Source organism: Chroicocephalus ridibundus, chromosome 15 (assembly GCF_963924245.1).
Source record: "Chroicocephalus ridibundus chromosome 15, bChrRid1.1, whole genome shotgun sequence".
Lineage (NCBI taxonomy): Eukaryota > Metazoa > Chordata > Aves > Charadriiformes > Laridae > Chroicocephalus > Chroicocephalus ridibundus.
In genome coordinates, this window is record NC_086298.1 from 10,338,867 (window position 1) to 10,359,112 (window position 20,246).

At 42.5% G+C, this 20,246-nt stretch overlaps 1 protein-coding gene across 3 annotated transcripts; it reads right to left on the minus strand.

Moving 5' to 3' along the window:
* Positions 1-603: 603 nt before the first annotated feature.
* Positions 604-20,242, minus strand: SNAPC4 (small nuclear RNA activating complex polypeptide 4). Of its 3 annotated transcripts, XM_063353082.1 has the most exons (23): positions 19,794-19,992; positions 18,737-18,777; positions 17,526-17,684; positions 16,850-16,975; positions 15,900-15,978; positions 15,178-15,259; positions 14,194-14,298; positions 13,531-13,603; positions 13,048-13,212; positions 12,668-12,815; positions 11,555-11,661; positions 11,191-11,285; positions 10,390-10,484; positions 9,674-9,759; positions 8,550-8,960; positions 7,623-7,712; positions 7,149-7,389; positions 6,974-7,044; positions 6,420-6,518; positions 6,139-6,166; positions 3,476-5,580; positions 2,007-2,136; positions 604-1,131 (listed from the first exon to the last, which is right to left on the minus strand). In XM_063353082.1, the coding sequence occupies exons 1-22, from the start codon at positions 19,987-19,989 to the stop codon at positions 2,017-2,019; spliced, it is 4,722 nt and encodes a 1,573-aa protein (XP_063209152.1). In that variant the 5' UTR covers positions 19,990-19,992; the 3' UTR covers positions 604-1,131; positions 2,007-2,016. The 3 variants fall into 3 exon arrangements, with proteins under 3 accessions (XP_063209152.1, XP_063209154.1, XP_063209151.1); XM_063353084.1 differs by lacking the exon at positions 19,794-19,992 and adding an exon at positions 20,112-20,242 and having other exon boundaries at positions 604-2,136; XM_063353081.1 differs by having other exon boundaries at positions 604-2,136.
* Between the last annotated feature and the right edge of the window lie 4 nt (positions 20,243-20,246).

A 20,246-nucleotide genomic window follows, 5' to 3' on the forward strand; every position in this document is an offset into this window, starting at 1 on the left:
ATGGCAGTACTTCTGCCACATCTGAATGTCTTGGAAAAATGTTATCTATACTGGCTTATGGAAAACAGAGTGAACTGCAAGACGAAAGCCATGTCAAAATCATTCCTTTTGCTCCATAATGTCTTGACACCTGATTACAGCAACATTGGTACCCGCTGTCCCCCGACCTCAGCTCTGCCTAAGGAGCCCTTGTAGAAGAGTTGCAATTCACAGTGCTCTAAAGTCACCACTACGCTCTCGGGAAGCTCAGCCAGGGCAGGGGAATGAACCTTTCTGCAGCACTTTCCCACTAGATTTTATCAGCTTTGACTCAGCTAGCTTTGCACCTCTCTGTAAGACAGAAATGGCTGTTTTATGAATGAAGAAACAAGTTTTTGTTGAGTGATTTGCTAATGTCTGTATGGGGCAGGCTGTGGAAGAATCAAGAAAGAATCCAAACCTAATTCAGTCTTGCAGTTTTAGCCACATGCATATTCATCTTCCACACTCTCCCTGGTTTTCATGCAGCTTGCAAGCTTCATTTTTCTCATTAGCAATCACACTCATCCACACATTATTAAAAGCACTATTTACCAGAAAAAAAACTCACACAGAATACATCAGTAATTTTTAAGTGAGAAAAATAAAACATCTGTATTTCAACAAATACTCAAGACTCATTTTGATACAAAATTAATCTGCTGCTTATTCAGCAGGACTCAAGTCAGTTAGCTATCAAGCAAAACCACTGTCACAGCACTAAAACAAAAAAAAACAGCCAATGAACAACATGTTCTGAACATGGATAAACATTCACATAAATAGGGGCTAACACAAAAAGGAAATAAATAAGCATCATTGCTGGTCTCCCCAGATCTCCAGCAATTTTTCCCCCAGCATCTATGGCAGGTACTAGTTTGAAAGAGAACAGGATTGGTCTATGCCTGAAAGACTTCCCTCCAGCCATTTTGTTTCATTTTTTGCAACTTGTCTGAAGACGCAGGACTTTGTTAGGCAATGGGAAAACCAGTCCGGACATTGTCCTCTCTTCCCCAGGTCTGTATAGTCAATTTGTTGGAAGTGTTAGAAGTGACTAGTGCAAAGAGTATCTGCTACTGCCATGCAGGAAGGCAGACCTCATTCTAGTGACTCCTGTAACAAAGCACAAACAACTCCTATTAGTCACAGCATTTTTGGAGCTTCTAAAGCCAATTTTAAAAAAAACCAACCCATCTGACAACTATGTGAATCCAACACCGACTATGTTCCTTTGGCCTATTTCACCAAAACCCTTGACATATATTAAGACATGACATAATTGTGCCCTACAGAAGCTGTCCTGTTATACATGTACAGAAATGAAGCCACAGAGGGGGAAAAACACACCACCACAAAGTTGTTCAAAGATGACAAACTCCAAAGAAGTACCCACTAGTCTTAAGTCCCAGCTTCCCACCAGCTTTTAATACTATTCTTTGAGACTCACAAGCCAGGTTACAGAGGGCAAACTACACAGAGCTGCCGCTGCAGAAGATTGCCTGACAATCCAGAGCAAGGACAAGTTTCCACCAGCTTGCTGGAACCTGCTCCAAGGATTTACTTCGGCTTCTGCTCCAAGTGTTTAGCACTCGCACACACAAACCTTCTCCTTCAGCAGCAGCTGCCCAGGCTTTCCGGTCCCACAAATTACAACCCTTTATTATTAAACTAGTCTCATTTTAGCAGCCAAGCCTGTAGACTGCTACCAACTTGGTAGAATACCAGTAGGCTGCCAGATGTTTGAACTTCCTGACTTTTGTATATAATTCCATCACGCGGACATCAATTTTCCCTCCCCCTGAAAGTCAAAGTATTAGCCTATGATTAATAGATGATTGTAGAACTCTGTGTCCTAACGGAACAAAAGTCGAAGTAACTTCAGCCCTCTCCTAGGGTCACGATTCAGTGTCTAAGCTGTACCACAGACAGAAGCGTTTCACATTCTCTTCTCAGGCAAGAAATAAAAGATTCACTGAGTAGCTACTAACACTTTCCTTCTCACATCCTCTTCCTTTTCCTGAAGCGGGTACTTCTCCTGATTTGAGGAGCACTGGCATCAGCCACATTGATGCAGGAGTCCAAGACAGATTGTGCAGCAATCTCTTCAGCTCCCACGCCCTGCAACATAAGCAGAAGACATGCAATATCATGAAAGCCAGCATAATTGCAAGAGCCCTTTCAGCCATCTTTTTATTTTAGGGAGCTCAGCAAGATTTCCAAAACAATCTTCCATTTACCTTCAAAATTAAGCATGGGACAACAACATTCTATTAGCAAGCACAAAACATCCCAAACGCAAACTTTTCAGAGTAAGACCTTTAGCCAACACTGGCATTTCTTCCTGCAGCGTATGCTTCTACTGCTGCTACCAAACTAGAGCAATTCCCGTTGTAGCTTCTGTCTGGGCAGGACTGTTTGTTACAGAACGATTGTGGCATAACCTTTCATTAGAGAGGCTGCATCCATGTCTGCCTCAATCGATGCTTTAGCTTGCACTGCTGGAGCCAGACAATGCCCCAGACAACACAGGTCAACACAAACTGGATTTCTCATGAAGCACACCCCTACCACAGACTTTTCACTGAAAAGCACCAGGAGAACAATGTGGCTATAGCATTAATAAAAGCAGTGGGATGGAGCCTTGTGGAAGATGGCACAGGATAGAGGTTGGCAGTAAGGCTATCAGGTGAAGAACTGCTGTTGACTTTTGGACCAACTGCTCATAGTTCAAACTACACTGAACGTGGCTGAGATCCAAAAGTCAGAGCCAGAAGAGAGAGATAAATGCTGGCTTTTAGTACGGGAATGCTCTGATTCTTAGGCAGCTGAGCCATCCTTCTATAGAAAGAGTCAGTTACCTTGTTTATTCATCTTCATTAGTTGTTTGTTTATTTTGGAGCCACAATGAATTGAAATGCAAGTTTGAGCTACACAACTTCCTGGCATATTCTGTAGAAACAGTGCTGGGCAGTAATGGATTTAGCTTAAAATCAGAGACAGATTTTAGGTTAACATTATGGCTTCCGTAGATCTGTATACTCTAATAATCTCTAGTCATATAAAACAATTTGGTGGTAATAGGAGCAAACATACACAATTCCCCTGATATTACTGGGGTTTAAAGGACACACACACAATGAAAAACAAGGGCCTGATTTCAAACATACAGGAGTCAGTGCAGCAGATTATTAGAGGAAGAGCATTTTGATACCCACTTCTGGAAACTATCATGTCTAGTTTAACGTGCTACACAAAACACAGGCTTTTACATTTGTGAGGACTAAGGGCTCCCAGTTGAGCCAGAGAGCTTTTTATCAGCTGCAAAACTATGCTCATTCAAAAGGACCAAGTTTCTGCTACACGTAAGAACAGTGGGGGTTTCACCCTGGATTCCAGTGGGAGCAATATTTAGCTGGCAGTAACTTTCTGCTTTTAGTCCCTGGCACCTCTGTTTTACCTGATTTAGTAAATCAGCATCTTTGTCTCCAGGCTCATCACCAACTGTCCCATCCAACTGTACACCTGTTAGTTCATTCCTACAACTTTCTTCCTCAGACACTTCCTTCTCACTCTGCCACTCCTCTTCATCACTCTCTTCATATTGCTTCCTGCTGGCTGACAGAGTTGTTGTCACTTTTGGAGGAGGCAGAGTTGCTAGTACAGCTGGGAGTGTGAAGGCTGCTAGGAATCTGGCTTTCAGTAGGAGGTAAGCAGGGTTATCGCCAAGTTTCTGCTGCACCAGTTCTTTGATAGCGTGCAAATCAACCCCAGTGCCCTCATCCCGACTGGCATCAGGAGGCAGAAGACACGCTGCTTGCTCTTCTAAAGCTGCTTTCTGCAGAAGTAGCTTCGAGAGGGTTTTTAAGTTGCACAGAAAAGGTGGCAAATAAGGCAACCTAGTTTGCAGTGATGGTACTTGGACACCTTGTTTCCCATTCAGCCACTCCTTCACTACCCCCTCATCTTCAAGAGAAATTAGGCTAAAGTCAAGTAGATTCTTTTCTGCACTGGAAGCGGTTGGCTGGGGTGGACTCTCAGCAGGCTGCATAGTTGGAGGTTTGGAGGCAATAGGTCTATTTTTCAATGCTTGTGCAGCAAAGCAACCAGAGTTCCTTGGGACATTGTTATGGGGAACTGGATCTTCCGGCTGGAGCACAAGCCCTTTTGTGATGATGCTTGGATTGGAAGTTGATCCATTTGTTGTAATGGAGTCATGGCTCTTTCCCAAGCCGGTGAGACTTGACACACACTGGGAATCAGACCCCTGAGTGCTTGCAGGTAGCTGTGTTTGGGGCAGCAGCACAGCACACAGAGTTGGGCCATCAGCTGGAAGAGCAGTCTGAGCTGCAGAGGAGTCAGAAGCCTTGGAGAAGCCATCTGAACATGCAGGCGTTGCAGAAGAAATGCTGGATGTGGTGCACCCAGGACTCGCTGAGGTCACAGGTAAGAGAATCATGGAATGGTTAGCTGTCTTTCCCAAAGGTGCTCCTTCTGCTGACTGGGCATTTGGTGCTTTTGTCTCTGCACAGCTAGGCTGAGGCATACGTGCTCCAGCTGGTACAGGAGGCACTCCTAAGCTAGAGACATTGCCATTGGAAGCTACAGTTGTCTGACATTGACTTCTCACAGCAGCAGCTGGCAGTCCTTGGGGGACACCCACCACAGTTTGTACAGTGGTGGGGAGCAAAGCCTGTGGTGTTACGACCCACGTGAAAGGCAGTATACCGTTGGGAATTAAATGCGAACCAGCTTGTGGAGCTACAAGAGCAGGCAATAGATTGACTGGCCCCTGTTGTGGTCCGTTATTATTCAGCTCACAGGTAACCGGTGTGGGAAGAGACAAGCTGGTGGTGCCAGACTCAATGCCAACAGGCACCACTGTAATCTGATGTGGCACAAAAGCTTGGTTTTGCAACACTACTGAAGCTGAGCTACCAGCTAGGACCTGACCATTGCACCCTCCCTGATTTAGGGCTTTCTCTGCTGCAGCTGGATTCACACCTGGAATAGCCCCTCCTTCAGAGCTACTTTCCAAAGACTGCTCTTTTAGTTCCTTATTGGATTGTAGTTCTGTCCCTTGTGAGGCACCAGGGATTTCCCCAGTTTCTGGCACTGATGAGGAATGGTTTTCAAGCACAATAGCAGTAGAAGTTGAACCTGCAACAGAGGTGAATGCTGGCAGTGGAGCTGGTGCACACTGTACTTGGCTATTTGGACAACCAGCTGCTGCAGGTCTGCTCCCTGCTTGTGCAGAAGGAATGATTTGCTGTGGTGGATGCTGGATTATCAGAGGCCCTGAAACCAGCATCTGCGGGGCAACAAATACTGTCCTCTGCATAGCTTTCTTAGCCCGGGATTCCCTTAGCCGCTTCTCTCTCAGCAATTCTGAGACAGTTTTGGGCTTCTGCCTTTGCCCTTGGGCTGGAAGAGCTGCCTGTATGGCAGGGGTGCTGCTCTCGAAGACAGAAGTCTCCCGTGCTTTTAAGGCAACAGGTCTCCTGACAGCATTCCTTGGTATGCCCCTTTGCAAGTTCCTCTGAGTACAAGGTTGTGACGAATTGCCTATAGAGGAGGGGGAGTAAAATAAAAAAATTAAGAGTCCCTACACACGACAGTCTTCATTTAATCAAGCCCCACCATGACATCCTTCAGACAATTCTGATGCAGTAGCTTACCACTTGTTCAATAATGACATAATTTTCCCCAGAAATCACAGATGGGCTAGGAACACACCTTAACACCGCACACGAGGACTGTACCAGTCAGTACTACACAGGCACTTCACACCAGTCAGAATGAAAACAACAAACTGGGACTTTGGTCAGTGACAGCACATTCATTATAGCCAGCACCTTGCTGGAGAAGAGCATAACAGCAATTATCTACAGAACTGGTGGCCCAGTGCCACTGGTCCCCCAGCCCTTCGGCATTTTTTCCAGTCCTTACCAAAGGGTAACATATTTAGGCAATAACTGAAAGATCCAAGAGCTAGCAAAAATGAGCATGACAATGTAGTTTCGTTCCAAAAGTTCTCCTTCAGTTAAATTGGTCATTAATGTAATGGTGATGAATTAAGTGAAAGTTCTTGCACATCATAAAAATAAATGTTCTGGTAGGTACCTGAAGAAGTCTCCATATTTTGGGAAGCCTGCCAAAAAAATTATATTAAATTATATTTCTGAGATATCTAAAGATCATTAAAACAGCACAGATGTGAATCAAACACACATCTGCCAACATCTGATACAAGCGGGTGCACAGCCAGCATCTTATTATGCTTCTGAACCAAAAGGAACTGGTAACACGCACACAAACAGCACCACCGGCCACACACAATGAAAAATCTCTACTTAAGTCAAGACTTCAGTGGGAAAACCTTAGAAACAGACCCCATGCAATACCTGCTGAGGCCTTCTTGCACTAGCCCTAAGAAGCTCTGACTGCCTTAGCCTTCTCTCACGAATAATCTTCATACAGCCATTGGTATCAATCTGAAAGAGCTGCAAGATAAGAATTTCATTAAAATTTGATTGAGAACAAAAATATTCTGGTAGAGCCAGTGACAATACAAGATAGATGGGAGAGGCTTCACATGCAAGATACTGGGGACATTTTTACACTTACAGAAAAAATCCTGACAGTACTTGATTTTGGTTGCAGAATTTATTTAAGAAACATCATATGCAAACCATGAGGTCAGACTAATCCGGTAATTAGATGATTAGTTTAATGAACAAAGATAAGCCGTTTACTAAAGCATCAAATACAGAAATAGAGATTACCACTGCTTGAAAAGCAGACAATGCTACTAAGACAGTAAAAGCTAACTGAATAGCGCTACTAAGACAGTAAAAGCTAACTGAATAGTGCTACTAAGACAGTAAAACCTACCTGAATAGCGCTACTAAGACAGTAAAACCTACCTGAATAGCGCTACTAAGACAGTAAAACCTACCTGAATGAAAAGTGTGAACAGTGGAGTGCTCGCGAGACTGACCGATTTAATCTTCTCTTGAATAGAATCAGCTACAAAAGAGTCCAACATTAAAATCAGCTGGGCATTCACTTACAAGATGTAAGAAAGTGCAACAAAAAGTAGGAGAATACTATCCCCAATGGGTCACCAGTACCTTTTGTCTGATGAAAAGCCATCTTCCCGGTTTGCAAGGTGCAAGGCAGTAGCACATTGCCCACCCAAGGTGTCACTGCCATTAGAAGCTTTCTGTCAAGGTTCATTCTTCTCAGACGCTCTCTCTCTTGACGATAAGTTTTCTCCGTGATGTTCTGCAACCCCTGAAGCTTCTGACCAGACGTACTAACTCCAGATGTTTTTGTTAAAACAGCAGCAGCAGGTTTTAGTATCTTTGATTGCTGTACATGAACAAATACATAATTAGAGTTCCAATTGTGAAGGTACTACCATAATTGTCCCAGGACAAGCTATTCACAGGGCAATTATGAAAAATAATCATGAGCTTCTCCTCTTGGGAATACAGTGCAAGAAGGTATGTGATTCTATCAAAAAAAACCCCAAATATTTCCCACTAAATACAGCCTGGCAGTGCTCATATCACAAAAGCAAACAAGACGGAAGAGCCACTTACAAGTTTCCTCTGAAAGCACGTGTTGTATCTTAATACTCTTCTCACATTCTCCAGGCTAACCCGCAGCACTTGCTTTCCACACCTGGAAGCCTTAAAATGAAAGCATACAGGAAAAGATAAATGGGAAAGCATCTCACAGAAAATTACTTGCACTGAATATACACAGAAGGTACAAAAGTTTTCAACATTCCTGCTGTTGAAAGTATCTTATTAAATGAAATCAGCCCTGAAGTACAGAAGTTTACCTTATCTTTTAGTCCTTGTGCATTATCACAATACCAAACGTCTATTTCATAAAAGCCTTTGTGTTACGTATCTACAAAAACCCACACTGAGGGTCAGAATTTATTGGCTGATTCTCTTTGCATTTTTTTAAGTCAGAACAATTTTGCTTATGTGAACTTAAATAGCACAGACATTTAATAGACATTAGACATTTAATATTTTTCTAAGGAGTATCTTCCTGCAAAAATGTGCTACAAGACTCCATACTGTCTCAGTACCTGACCTGGGGTGAGAACCTAGCTCAGAATTAGATACAGATGTGTAAGTAAGTTAATTCTTCCACACTCTAAAACAATATGCCCTAGTCACCAGGGTACAGAGACACCACAATTCACTGGACAATTCTGTGTTATGAAGATCTAAGAAAAGTTTTGTTTCAGTGACACTACACGTAGGCAAACACAGATAGATTCTAGGAAATGCATGGGGAGGCAGTGCTAGAAATTTCTGTTTAATCCCACAGCTCCGTTTCCAACAGCACCCCCCAATGGCATAGTGAGAAAGCAGCCAACCAGAGGCGCAAAAGCCATTTTGACTTTTAACTCATCACATACTCTTTTTACTGTAGCAACTACGCTTCCTGGTCCTTTCTGATCTAAGCTCCAGTCCCATCAAGAACAGAATGAGAATCCCAGGATTCACCTTGTTCATTACTTCTACTGGATTCTTCACAATGATATCCGTTGAATGTGGACGTGCGATGCCTCTCAGGAGAGTGTTCAACTCTGTTGATTTATCGGCAACTCTGTCCTTGTCTCCATCACACATTGCACTTGGATCTTCACTGCTACTGGTCTTTGCATCAGCACTTGCGGGCAAGAAAAGGGATGGAGTATGGTATCTTCCTTGGTTTGACTCCTGTGTATTTGTCCGTGTTGGTATCCACAAATCAATGCTGGGAAATGCACGCTCCTCCTTGCTTGTCGTCTCCCCCTCACTTGTCATCTCCTCCTCTGAACTGTCTGGTAAGTCCAGTTCTATGTCTTCACTGCTGCTCTCTGAAGAGCTGGAACTCTCTTGCACGTGTTGGCGTTTTGTTGGCCTAGATCTTTTCTTCTCAGTCAAAAAAAGCACAGACAAGTTTTAGCCAGTGTTCACCCTTGTCTTGCAAATCTCTCAAATCAGTAAACTAAAATGTTTTGAGGCAGTATCCTATCAGTAAGGTGTGACTTGCAAAGGGATAGTTCTGCTTTATTTCTGCTAAGATTAACTAAATCCAGTACAATTGACAATTGCCTTTAGATGCAGATTTTTATTGGTTTATATTCTTGTATGCAAAGAAGAGCTACAGATAGAGACAAGTCTGTGTTAAGAACTGGTGCATGTGGAAGTACAAACTAAGTACAGTGCTCCATCTCAACACATTCGGGTTTCCATGAACCCTTCTCTCAGGCAGGCGCTTTGCCAATGGAAACAAGACACTCTCTAACATGGTCTGAATCAGCCAGAATTTCTGGAGTGCCTGGTACCAAAACTGGCAACTCATGAGATACACACATGAACACCTAGGTATATCCCATCCTTACAGGCACTTCAAGGCAATAAAGAAATTCTGGATAATATACAAATATGCAGCAAATTAACTTCAGACCTTCAGAACAAAGGCTGCTTTAAGACATCAAAAAATTAAGACCATGAGCATCCATGACAACATCTTGGTTGTGTGAAATCAATGTCAATTTTGCATTGATTTCATAGGATTTTACTTTTAGTTTAGAAAATCTTAAAGGGACAGAACTGTGACATAGCAGAATTTTGTACAATACCTTAGACCCAATCATGAGTTTCCACTTGCTTAGACATTGGGAACCAGTCCGATGTGGCAATTCAGAAGCTATTTTACTCCAGTGACCTAAAAAGGGTCCAGAGCAGAGCATACCTATTAATGGAACGAACTGAGCAACAGGCCTTTGCAGTGCAGAACTTCATACACGTATTATACGTTTCCTCGTATAAAAGACAAGAGTTACTATATTAATGGATCTCAAAACCTTAATACTCATTTGCATTCTTCAGTCAGACTTTGTGCTACTATACACTCAGCAAAAGCTAGAAAATACAACAAATGAACCAGTGATGAAAACCCTGGCAGAACTACACGCTCCCTTGCAGCAGTAATAAGAGCGCTTAGAGGAAAGCTTAAACAGAATGCTGAAAAGCTATTTGTAAGGAAAGCTGTGTTACAGAAAATAAGAGAATTCTTTCACATGCTGTTTAGAGAAAAACTCACCCCTCTAAACTGTCACTGCTCTGATACCTTGCTAACACAGCTATAGAACTCTTTACTGCACAATCCCTCAATAACTCAACTTCCAGGAACAGACTACACAATGAAAGGAAGGTTACAATCATCAATAAGAAACACAGCCTGCTAGCATCAGCTGCAGGGCTTAAAATAAAAGGGGAGAAAACTTAAATAATAAATTCCGTAATAATACTTACTTCTCTAAACTTCTAAAGATTAAGCCACAGAAACACTTACCCAGGCCATGCTTTTGAACCAGTTCAATTAGCTGCTCCTCTTCCTCTAAACTCCACTTGCCTTTCTTTACATCACAGTGCAATGCTTTTAAGTACCTTCAAAATTAAAACATTAAAGTAAGGAACATTCAATCCTGCTTGTACAGTTCTGATCATTACTCCATGCTCCGAGTATGCATTCCTTATCAGATCTTTCCTTTGTCTAAGGGGTCCCATCCCTACTCCCTTGATACAGCACAGCTACAATCTCTTTATTCTCAAAAATATCAGGCCACATAATTAAGAATTACAACAAGCAGCGGGTAAAATGGGTCACTGAAATTAGGACATACTGTACTCTGAATCTTCTGAAGTTCCAAGGCTGAAAATTGCTCAGCACCTCATTATTGGTGTTCAGTTACAAGAAGTCACTGACTAGATCATTTTCAGATGCAGGCAATCCGTGGATGACAACCTTCCCTCCCTATATTCACTCATGCACATTCAATGACCCCTTTGCTTTAGTTCGGGCAACATCCTTCCCAACTTCTGCTAATCCACAGGCAACTACACTAGGAAGCAGCACGCCACAGGCAATGATGCACTGTTCTCTGTTAAATTCAATTTCCATTTTTTGACTTCCAATTGCGAATGCAGTTATGCGGAGACAATGTTAGCAACTATATTTAGACCATAACCACTTTTTACAAAACACTCTTTAAGGTGACACTGGTGTAAGTAAAAGAAACATATTTGTAATATAAGTTTCATCTTGGCTCTATGTAATAAACTTGAAATCACAGTTGCTACATTTAGTACTTACCGATCTCTGCACTGAGCATCACTCCGCCCTGGCACTTCTGTCCGAATTTTATACCAGTCACGCTCTCCATACTTCTTAACTGCAGCCAACAGCATCTACGTTAATCAGACAAAGCAAGAGTTGAAATTCTCATCAGTAATAATCCTAACAGACCCGAGAGAAACAGTTGCATTTGTTTCCACTGTGTTCTAAATCTCTGAACAGAACTAAGCCCTCTTGACTTGCAAATTGCCACCTTAGTCCATTTTACATTCCTTTGTGCCTCTGTTAAAGCTCAGATGTATACAGCCATGCAACACCTCAACAGTCTAACCTCTCCACTTTTTGCACCCTGCGATTCTAGGCCTCAGAGAATGGAGCTTACAGCATCTTCCTCTGGTGTCCAGGGTCCTTTCTTCAAACTGGGGTCCACACTCTTTGTCCATCGGTAAATCAGCTGAGCAGAATCTCTTCCTTCCATGTAATAAGCAACTAGAAATGCAAAAGTGCATTTTAAAGTCTGTTGCAAACCGTGTTTCTTCCTTTACTTACATTGTAACTGGGATATTTTCAAACAGTGGATCTCCATTAGAAGCATTTAAATCACACCTTAAATACTTAAACAATGGTACACAACAAGAATTGAAAGAGCATGGCATACACAAAATGTTACTATTTATAACGGCATTATCCATACTAGGCATATGATGGCCCAACAATCCATCCTGCAACAACAGCGAACTGCTAAGAAAGGTTTCAGCTCCAATATATATCAGACAGGTTCAAGACCCCAGGTGTTATACTCACAGGCTTGGATTTAGGACCCCAGATACTTGGTTACTAATCTCAGCTCTACTCCTCAGCAGTCATACTGCCTCCCACACTTCTATGGAACAGAAGCAGCAGTACTGAGCCCCTAGAAAAGGATTCCGGGCACAGCACCAAAAACTGCTAAAACAGCTGGCCATGAATGAATGAATGCTGCCTTTCCAGGGAAGAACTCTGATGATTTTGCTACAAAAACCAAAGCTCACACAATCATCAGTACTTGTTAATAACTCTGCCAGTTTCAACCAAATTTCAAAGATGGATAAAGGTTCCAAGAGATACTAAGTTCTTGCTGATATAATGAAACTTCAAGGTAGGTACAGGAAAGGCATATATCCCCGCTCCCATCAAGGAGAGAGAGGAAAACTCAGCCCTTCTCTTTCATTCATCTCCCCAACAAGGGGTTTTTAGAAATCAGTACACCTGTAGTTTCAGATGAGACACAGCACTGTTGTGCCCTGTCTAGGTCACAGGCTAGAACAGGAAGGTGAAAACAGAACTGCAACTATCCTGGAAGTGGAAACACTCATAGGAAATAAAGCTTTATTAATTCCTTGAATCAGAGCAGTCTGGGTGCTCTAGTATGCAGAAACATTAACAGACATAAGCCTAGGAGAACAAAAGAAAGTTACAGGTGAATGGAAAGCATTTTAATTTGTAGGTCACTTACTTTTCTTGTATGGGATATGACTTCCTACTCTCATCTCTTGAACAAGCTCTAAAAGCATCTGGTCTTCACTTTTGGTCCATTCTTTCCTTTTCAAATCTTTGTTATAGACTTGATACTTCTGCAAGCACTGGAAAGGTGTCCTGTTGGTCTTGACACAATGAAAACAGAAATATGCACATACCTGGTTACTTACGAGGACAAAAAACAAGAGGGAAAGGCTAAAGTACCAAACTTTTTTGGTATTGTTCTTGAATGTATCTCAGAAAAGCATTAATTAACAATGAATTAACATTACCATCATTTTCTAAAAATTGACATGAGACACAGTTAAGTCAGAATTAACTGACTTGTCACGTGTTTCTGAGCTCAGAAGACCTTACCCCCAACTCCTGGGCTATAGTCTCCCAGTCCAGATGACCGTGTTTAGCAGCTATCTTCTTTAGTTTCTCTATTTCCTCCTCAGTCCATTCCTTTTTGTTGATGCTTGGATGCTCGCAATTTTGCCAAAACTTCCTCAGTTCTTCTGAACTACGTTGTCCATCAAACTAAAAGAAAGAGCAAAAATCTGTTTTGTATTGTAGCTGGGACTGAAACACCTGGACAGACAGGAACACTGACACAAGGAACATATTTTGCATTCTAGATATGTCTTATAGCTAAATTTTCCAGAATTAAAAGATCAAATTTAACCAATAACATCAAATTTTCAGTGCTTCTGTACCTGCCAAGTTGAGACCACCGAACAGTCAACTTTGAGAAATGCATGATGGAAACAGCGGGTGCAGACTAGACCAAGTCAGGTAATTCTCAAGAGAAGGGACACAGATATCAGGAGTAATAAAACAGCTGATCTCCCAACTTACATGGATGTTTGAAATTTTCTCCCAGTCATGCTCATCAAATCTGTTTCCTAACAAGTCACCTTCTGGGAGTTGGCTAAAGCAGAAGGTACAAGAGAAAAAGAACGAGATTAAATGGTTAATTCAACAGTCACTTTGTCTTCCTGATCTTGCTTCATCTTACTCCTCCCCACCTGTTACTGATTTCCACAAGAACTGAACACCCCCTATCTCAAAGCATCGGCTCTTTAACATAGCAACTTTGCCCAAAACAATCTTTCTTCTTTAAAAGTCCCCTACAAGATGATGTTGGCTTAGCAGGAAAAATTATTAAAGCAATATCAAAGTACATTGCTCCAGGCATGTTAATGAGCAAAAGCTCAGAACTGTTGAGCTCTCTGCTTCCTTATTGCTAAATCAAGAACTATTTGAAACAGCACCTGTATATTGGATATAGATACTACATTTGTATATCAAGATCCAAACCACAGTTCTTAGTAAAGAACTGTGGAGATGAGAGTTCCTCTGAGTTTGAATTTTTTGCACTTAGTTTTTTTGCAAGTGAACACTGAAGTTTTCTCCAAATGTCCTATTTAGAACTACTTGAGGAAGGAGGGAAATTTTAAGATGTAAACTCTGAGAACAGACTTTGATTTTCACCAAGAAAATAAGAAGATGACTTCTCACTTAATTGCCTCTATTTCTTGCTCCAGTTCTTTGATTTGTTTTTCCAACATCTGTTTCTCCGTTTCAGTCTTGACTTTTTCCAGTTTATGATTCCAATAATTCATCCTGTTCAAAGACATTTTTATCATTACTTAATATGACTAGGTGGGAGTGAGGTCAACAGTATCAGAAGACATATGGCTAAGATAGTTTCCCCAGCAGTCTTTCATTCAAGTCCATCATTCTTCCCTTCAAGTTTATTTCCACACTACACAAAACTTGTTCTAGGTTTTCCCACACTGCACACTCATTGTCCTATTTTTGCCCCTTCAATGCAAATCATTGACCCAGAACAGGTCTCAGATTAATCATTTTAGTATTTACAGAGAGAACCAACGGTTGTTGCAACAGCAACAAAGACAGACTGTACCAGCTCCCGGCACAGAGATCTCTCGCTGGACACCCCATTACGACTCACTGCCTATCACAATTTCAGTTTCAAGCCCTGTAGACTACTTTAAGTTATACCACTGTGTGAATGGGAAGAAATAAATGGCCACAAAATGACAATACCTCCAAACAAAACCTCTCCACCTGCCAGATACCCACAAAACAATTATCAAGCGTTTACAACCCAACCTGAATGCTGTAACCTCTTGCTTACAGCCAGCACATTGCAGTCCAAGACCCTTCGGTACCACATGCACACCCAGATAATATAGATGTCAACAAAGAATGAAAGATGCTGTCACCTACAACAGTGTTGTCCTTTGCACTGACACCCACAGGACAGGGGAGTTTGAGGACCACTGCTGTAACTCACACAGCAGCTCTCCCAGGCCCAACAGTGGCAGACAAAGTATCTCTGCTGTGTTTTGTAACATTACCAAATTGCAAACAGATAACACAGGAATGTAAGGAAGGTGGAATCTTCAAATATATCCTTTTCTCCCTCCATAAGTAATGTTCTCATCAGGAGAAAGAAGATTTTTGCACAATACTTACTTCAGTAACTTTGGCTGAAGCAGGCGCTGCAAGCGGTCACTTACTACCGATTTCTGCAATAACGTCTTCTCTCTGCTTTTCCCTAGACAAAACAAGGTAATCGAGCATTCAGACATTAGTGCAATCCCACTGCCAAGAAAAGAAGAAAAAAAAAAAGGTATCCACTGCTTTCAATATCACTATTAAAGTATCCCTCAGGTCTTCTGTAACAGTTCATCTCTATTAGCTACACAATTTTGCAGTTTTGTTGGGCAAAGTGGCTACCAGAGACTAGGTAAATTGATTCCGTTCTCCACCAAGATGACTAATGTTATGTCTGACTTGGGCAAACTGCAGCCTCTTGCTTGGTTTTAGTTCCGAAGAGACCTCAATAAAGATCATCACCCAGGTGTTTGTAACTATCCAGAGCTGTAAAGTGTCCCTTGAACTTCTCTCATCTGAGCACTACCCCTTGCACAATCTCATTTGGTTTTGGAGTGCTCACAGGAGTTGTTCTGTGATGCATCAGAACAAATGCAAATGAAAGAAGCGAGCCACTAATCACTCAATGAAACAATTTACAGAGCATCCCATTTACTTTTAACTACTTTTTTTGTGGAGCAAGTATGAAACATCAGAAGTGTTGATGTTTAACTGCAAATGGTGGGAGGGAACCAACAATATGAATATACACATTTGTTATAGCTCTTATAGAACACTGAACAGCACACAGAGTTTCTTACATTTTGTTGAAATCAGTTGTTCAAAGGATTTTATGCCCTGAGCTGCCTTTTCCTTTGCATCTTCATTGGAAGGAGGGCCCTAATGAAGATGAGATACATTGGAAGAGTCAGATACACAGAAAAATTGTCCTTTCTTCTTAGAACTCTAGCATGAACTGCTGAAAAAAAAAAAAAAAAAGACTGGCAACTCAAACTTGAGCAAACTGTCATATTCAAACTTCTAAGTTACCTTTATTAGCACTAGCTCACAGATGCATCATAAGAAAACAAATACAAATAGCTGCTTCAAGCAAGTAAGTTTGCCCACAGTTACATAGCACATCCTTGGCTCAGAGCCAGGCCTGCTGGCTCTGAGCTGACAGTTGTCTGAAGTAGCATTTGAACGCGGGGACACATATTACGCGTGTTCGTCCCTACTTAAGATGGACTACCAACTTGGACAGGATTTAACAGAAAAATTACCAGTCATTGCGTGAATATTATATTAATATACATATGGTGACCGTTAACACCTTAGCTACAACAAAAAGTCAGGATCTCTTTTTGCCAGTGACCCTTTAAAAACACATGAAAAAAGTGGTGACATTTGCCTCAGAAAACTCATTTTCAAAGACAATCAGATTTCAACGAGTACTTTAAACGACAGGATGGAATTGGATCGTGGAGATGAAGACAAACAAAATTGAAAACAAGAATGTTCAAGTGTCCCATGGCTAGAATGCCACTCCTCAGAACTCACTTTCAGGCACCACAGACCAACATGGGTTGAATAAACATTTCTGAAAGAGGGTAAGTAAACAAGAAGTGAGTGGGGGGGGGGGGGAAGGTTTCAAACTGAGGAGTAACATTCACAGTTACTCCACTGAAACATAACACAACTCTAACACAGTTACAATTTAAATCTATCATTGAAAAACGTATGAGTACGTAACCTAGTTATATTTACTTACAATTCCTGTTGTTTTATCCTTAAAGTATGGCTTCATAAAATGACCCAAAAATATATTTGCTGGTAGATTTCTACCATCTCCTGCCTTTGCTATTTTTGGACCACCAAGCTCACACATGATTTCCTTCTGCAAAACAAGAATTAATTAAACAGTGTCAGTGTCTCCTTCAAATTCCTAATTTCAGAGAGCAGTGGCTGAGCCGTCACAAACATCCCAGGCAGGGTTCAAATTTGCAGCACCAGACTGTAAATCAGTGTACGTGTTAATGACAGGATTTGGAGCTTCCTAAGTTTGTATAGTTCACTGCAGATGATTAAAAAAAACCCCACTAACTTGCTACAAGAAGCTAAAATATAAGATACAAAATACCCTAGTAGCTTTAGCATTTTTGGTGATAAGAAAGCACAAAAACATCAGTCAAATAAGCCATTCGAAAGGCTGCTCAAGTGACATTGGTTTGAACTGCCATGAAGAAAATTAACCTGGTTCCTGGGCAAGCAAGCCGAGCCCTGCACTAGCATGTGAATAAGGGACTATGCTGCAGCTGATTCCACCAGTACCTGTGATGGACTAGGAATGTCCTGAAAAGTTTTACTGGGCTTGATGGGCAGGGGAAGATGGCAAATGGCAACCCAGAAAGGAAAAGGAATTAATGTTTTACTCCTGTTTTGCTCACCTGCTGTTCTTTGTTTTGCGCAATGAGAAGCTCGACTTCATCAATCTTTTCCTGGATAACCTCTTGGTACACATGGTTCATCTGCAGACACGTTTCTGGATCCTGTGGCAGACTACTTTCAATATCATCATCACTACTGTCATCCTCTCTTTCCATTTCCTTGAAGCAAATAACGCATGGGGGCAGGGGAGAGGGAAAGAAGAGAGAAAAATGCTTGCTTTAAAAGCGGGTATGTAACATAACTATTTTTATGAATTAATACTTCTATTATCTTACAAAACTGATTTTCAAGAGAACTGGAGGGACATAACTGTTTGTCTGTCCCTGGCAGTTGTTCTGAATGCTCCCAGAGGCAGTTACCAGCCTTGCCTAGCTCCCCTTCGCCCTGCTCATTAGTTCAGCCTGCTGCTATTTGAACCAAAGTCTGACTCCAAACTTTGCTAATGCCTGGTCTTGTGCCATCAGCTGTAAAACTGTAAGTAAACTGCAAAATAGAAGTACTTCATATTGGAGCTCTCTGACCTGCTAAGTCTGTACTTCAAAACGACCCCTTCAAATTTCCAGCTCATTTGTGCTTCTACTGAAGCAATTCTTCCCTTACACAATTCATTACCACATGCTTCGGATACAAAGCAGGGCTCTGACTGTTTCATGAAACTGCTCTGCACCTGGGTCCAATCTGTACCAGCAGATGTGTCTTTACAAACTAGCTTCTCCTTTCCTGTGCTACACAGGTCTTAAGATATTTCTCTGCTTAAACGTTTTTATATGAAGTCTGAGAAAATATTACGTTTGAAACAACACCAAAGGTAAACAGACTTGTAAAAAGTTTTATAAGTAATTTTCCCCTCATGCACAAGCATTCTTCAGGTACAAAGAACTAAAAGATTTCTTGATCACAAGCTGATGATGGCTTTCTCCTGTGTAATTGCTCTGCAACCTCCACAGAACATCATGTGTGACAGGGATCAGCAAGCACTAGAGCAGCAAGGCCTCTGATCCCTGTCATTTGTTTTCACACGAAGGCTATTACACATGAATAACAGAGTCCTGGGCAGGAATAACTAAACTTCCAGGTCTATTATTAATTCTTCCAAAGCTACAGAGTCAAGCCAGCTGCCTAGATTTCCCCACTGCAGAGTGAAATTCCCCTTCCTCCTGCTCCCTTCAATAGACAGATGGAAAAATATGCTTAAGGAGGAAATTGTTACCATTTCAGCAGGAGAATCTGAGTCATCATCTTCACCATCATCTGTTAGACAACAAAAATTAAAAAAGGCTGACTACAGTGGGAAAAAAGGAAAGCTTCAAAACCAAAGACTTTTCAATTAAAGCATACAGAATAAAGCACCGCATAGTATCTCAGATGCGACCATTAGCGGTTTCAGGTACTGCCAATATTGTCAAGTAAAAATTATATTTAATTATACTCCATATATGCACTTTTTTTGTTCTAGAGTAGGAGAAAAAAGCGGCTTCTGATAACTACAGCAATAATCAAGCTCCATCTTAGTCCTACACATCTTAGTAAAATAAAGGCTCCAGAGTATGCAGCCAAGTGAACATTCCAACCCAATAAAACCCATAAACTCTGTAATCACCTAACAGCCCTTCCACACTCTTCAGCAATCTTTGGGTTTACATTGAGTGGGGCTGCAGAGTTCTGACATAATTTGGGCTCACATGATCAAAACACGGGTGGATGAAACAACTGTGACAGCCACCATATAGACATAGAACTATTACCACCCCACCCTTGCTTTGAAAAATTAATTTTAGGAGGCACAGGCAGGCTGCAAAACAGAGCAGCTCACACAGGAGAGTTTGTGTTGTCCATTCAGATGGTGTGGAAACGGCTTCAGTTTAACTATTTACAGTACTTGGTGGGCTGTTGCGTTTCATGAGTCAGCTCATCACCACCCGCCCTGACTAGAGACCTCCATCAGGAGGCATGATGGCTCTCTCAACCTTCCCCCCCCTCGCTTGCCGTGGGTTTCACAAGAAAATACGCAAAACACCGGTGCAAGAGGCTTATCCTGCAAGGACGCTGGCTAAGGAAAGCCTTGAGGAGACGCCTCGCCTCAAGTCCTCGTTCCCAGCACCATCTGTCCAGAGCGCCGAGCAGAAATGGTGGGGCTAACACAAACACGAGACGACCCTTCCTCCCGTCAGGCCAGGGACGCGTCTCAAGAGCCAGAACAGTAACTTAATGCCTCAGCAAAAGCACCGGGGGCGGTTGGAGAGGGGCGAGCCCGCGCCCCGCCGTACCCGTGCCGGAGCTGAGGCTAGAGTCGGACACGGCCACCTCGATGCTGGCGCCGCCGGGCCCCAGGCTCCGCTCCAGCTCCTCGATCTCCCGGCGGATCTTCTCCCGCTCCACGTTCAGGTCGAGAGCCGCGGGGGACAGCGCGGCCCCAGCACCGGGGGGGCAGCAAGCCCCGGCCGGGCCCGTCCAGCGGGACATGGCGGCGCAGCAGCCTCCCGGGCCTAGGCCGCTCCACCCTGCCGCAGAGCCCGCCCCCTAGCCCTCCGCCCAATCACTGTTGGGCACCGCGGTCAGCTGAGACCCTCCGCACGTGACGCTACCTAGCCAATCGGGGCGGGGCTGGCGAAAAGGCTCCACCGGGTCCCAGCTCCCCGCCGTTAACGGCACCGGCACTACAGACCGCGTCCGGAGGCCGCAACCAGGCTGAATATCAGAAATTAGTTTTTAAGTAATGA

Excerpts from the sequence above, each read along its gene's own strand:
- SNAPC4 (XM_063353082.1), bottom strand. The coding sequence starts at position 19,989 with ATGTCCCGCTGGACGGGCCCGGCCGGGGCTTGCTGCCCCCCCGGTGCT. Across the intron at positions 18,778-19,793 it reads TAGCCTCAGCTCCGGCACGG|ATGATGGTGAAGATGATGAC; the intron begins GTACGGCGGGGC and ends GTTGTCTAACAG. Across the intron at positions 13,213-13,530 it reads AGAAAATTTCAAACATCCAT|TTTGATGGACAACGTAGTTC; the intron begins GTAAGTTGGGAG and ends TCTTTCTTTTAG.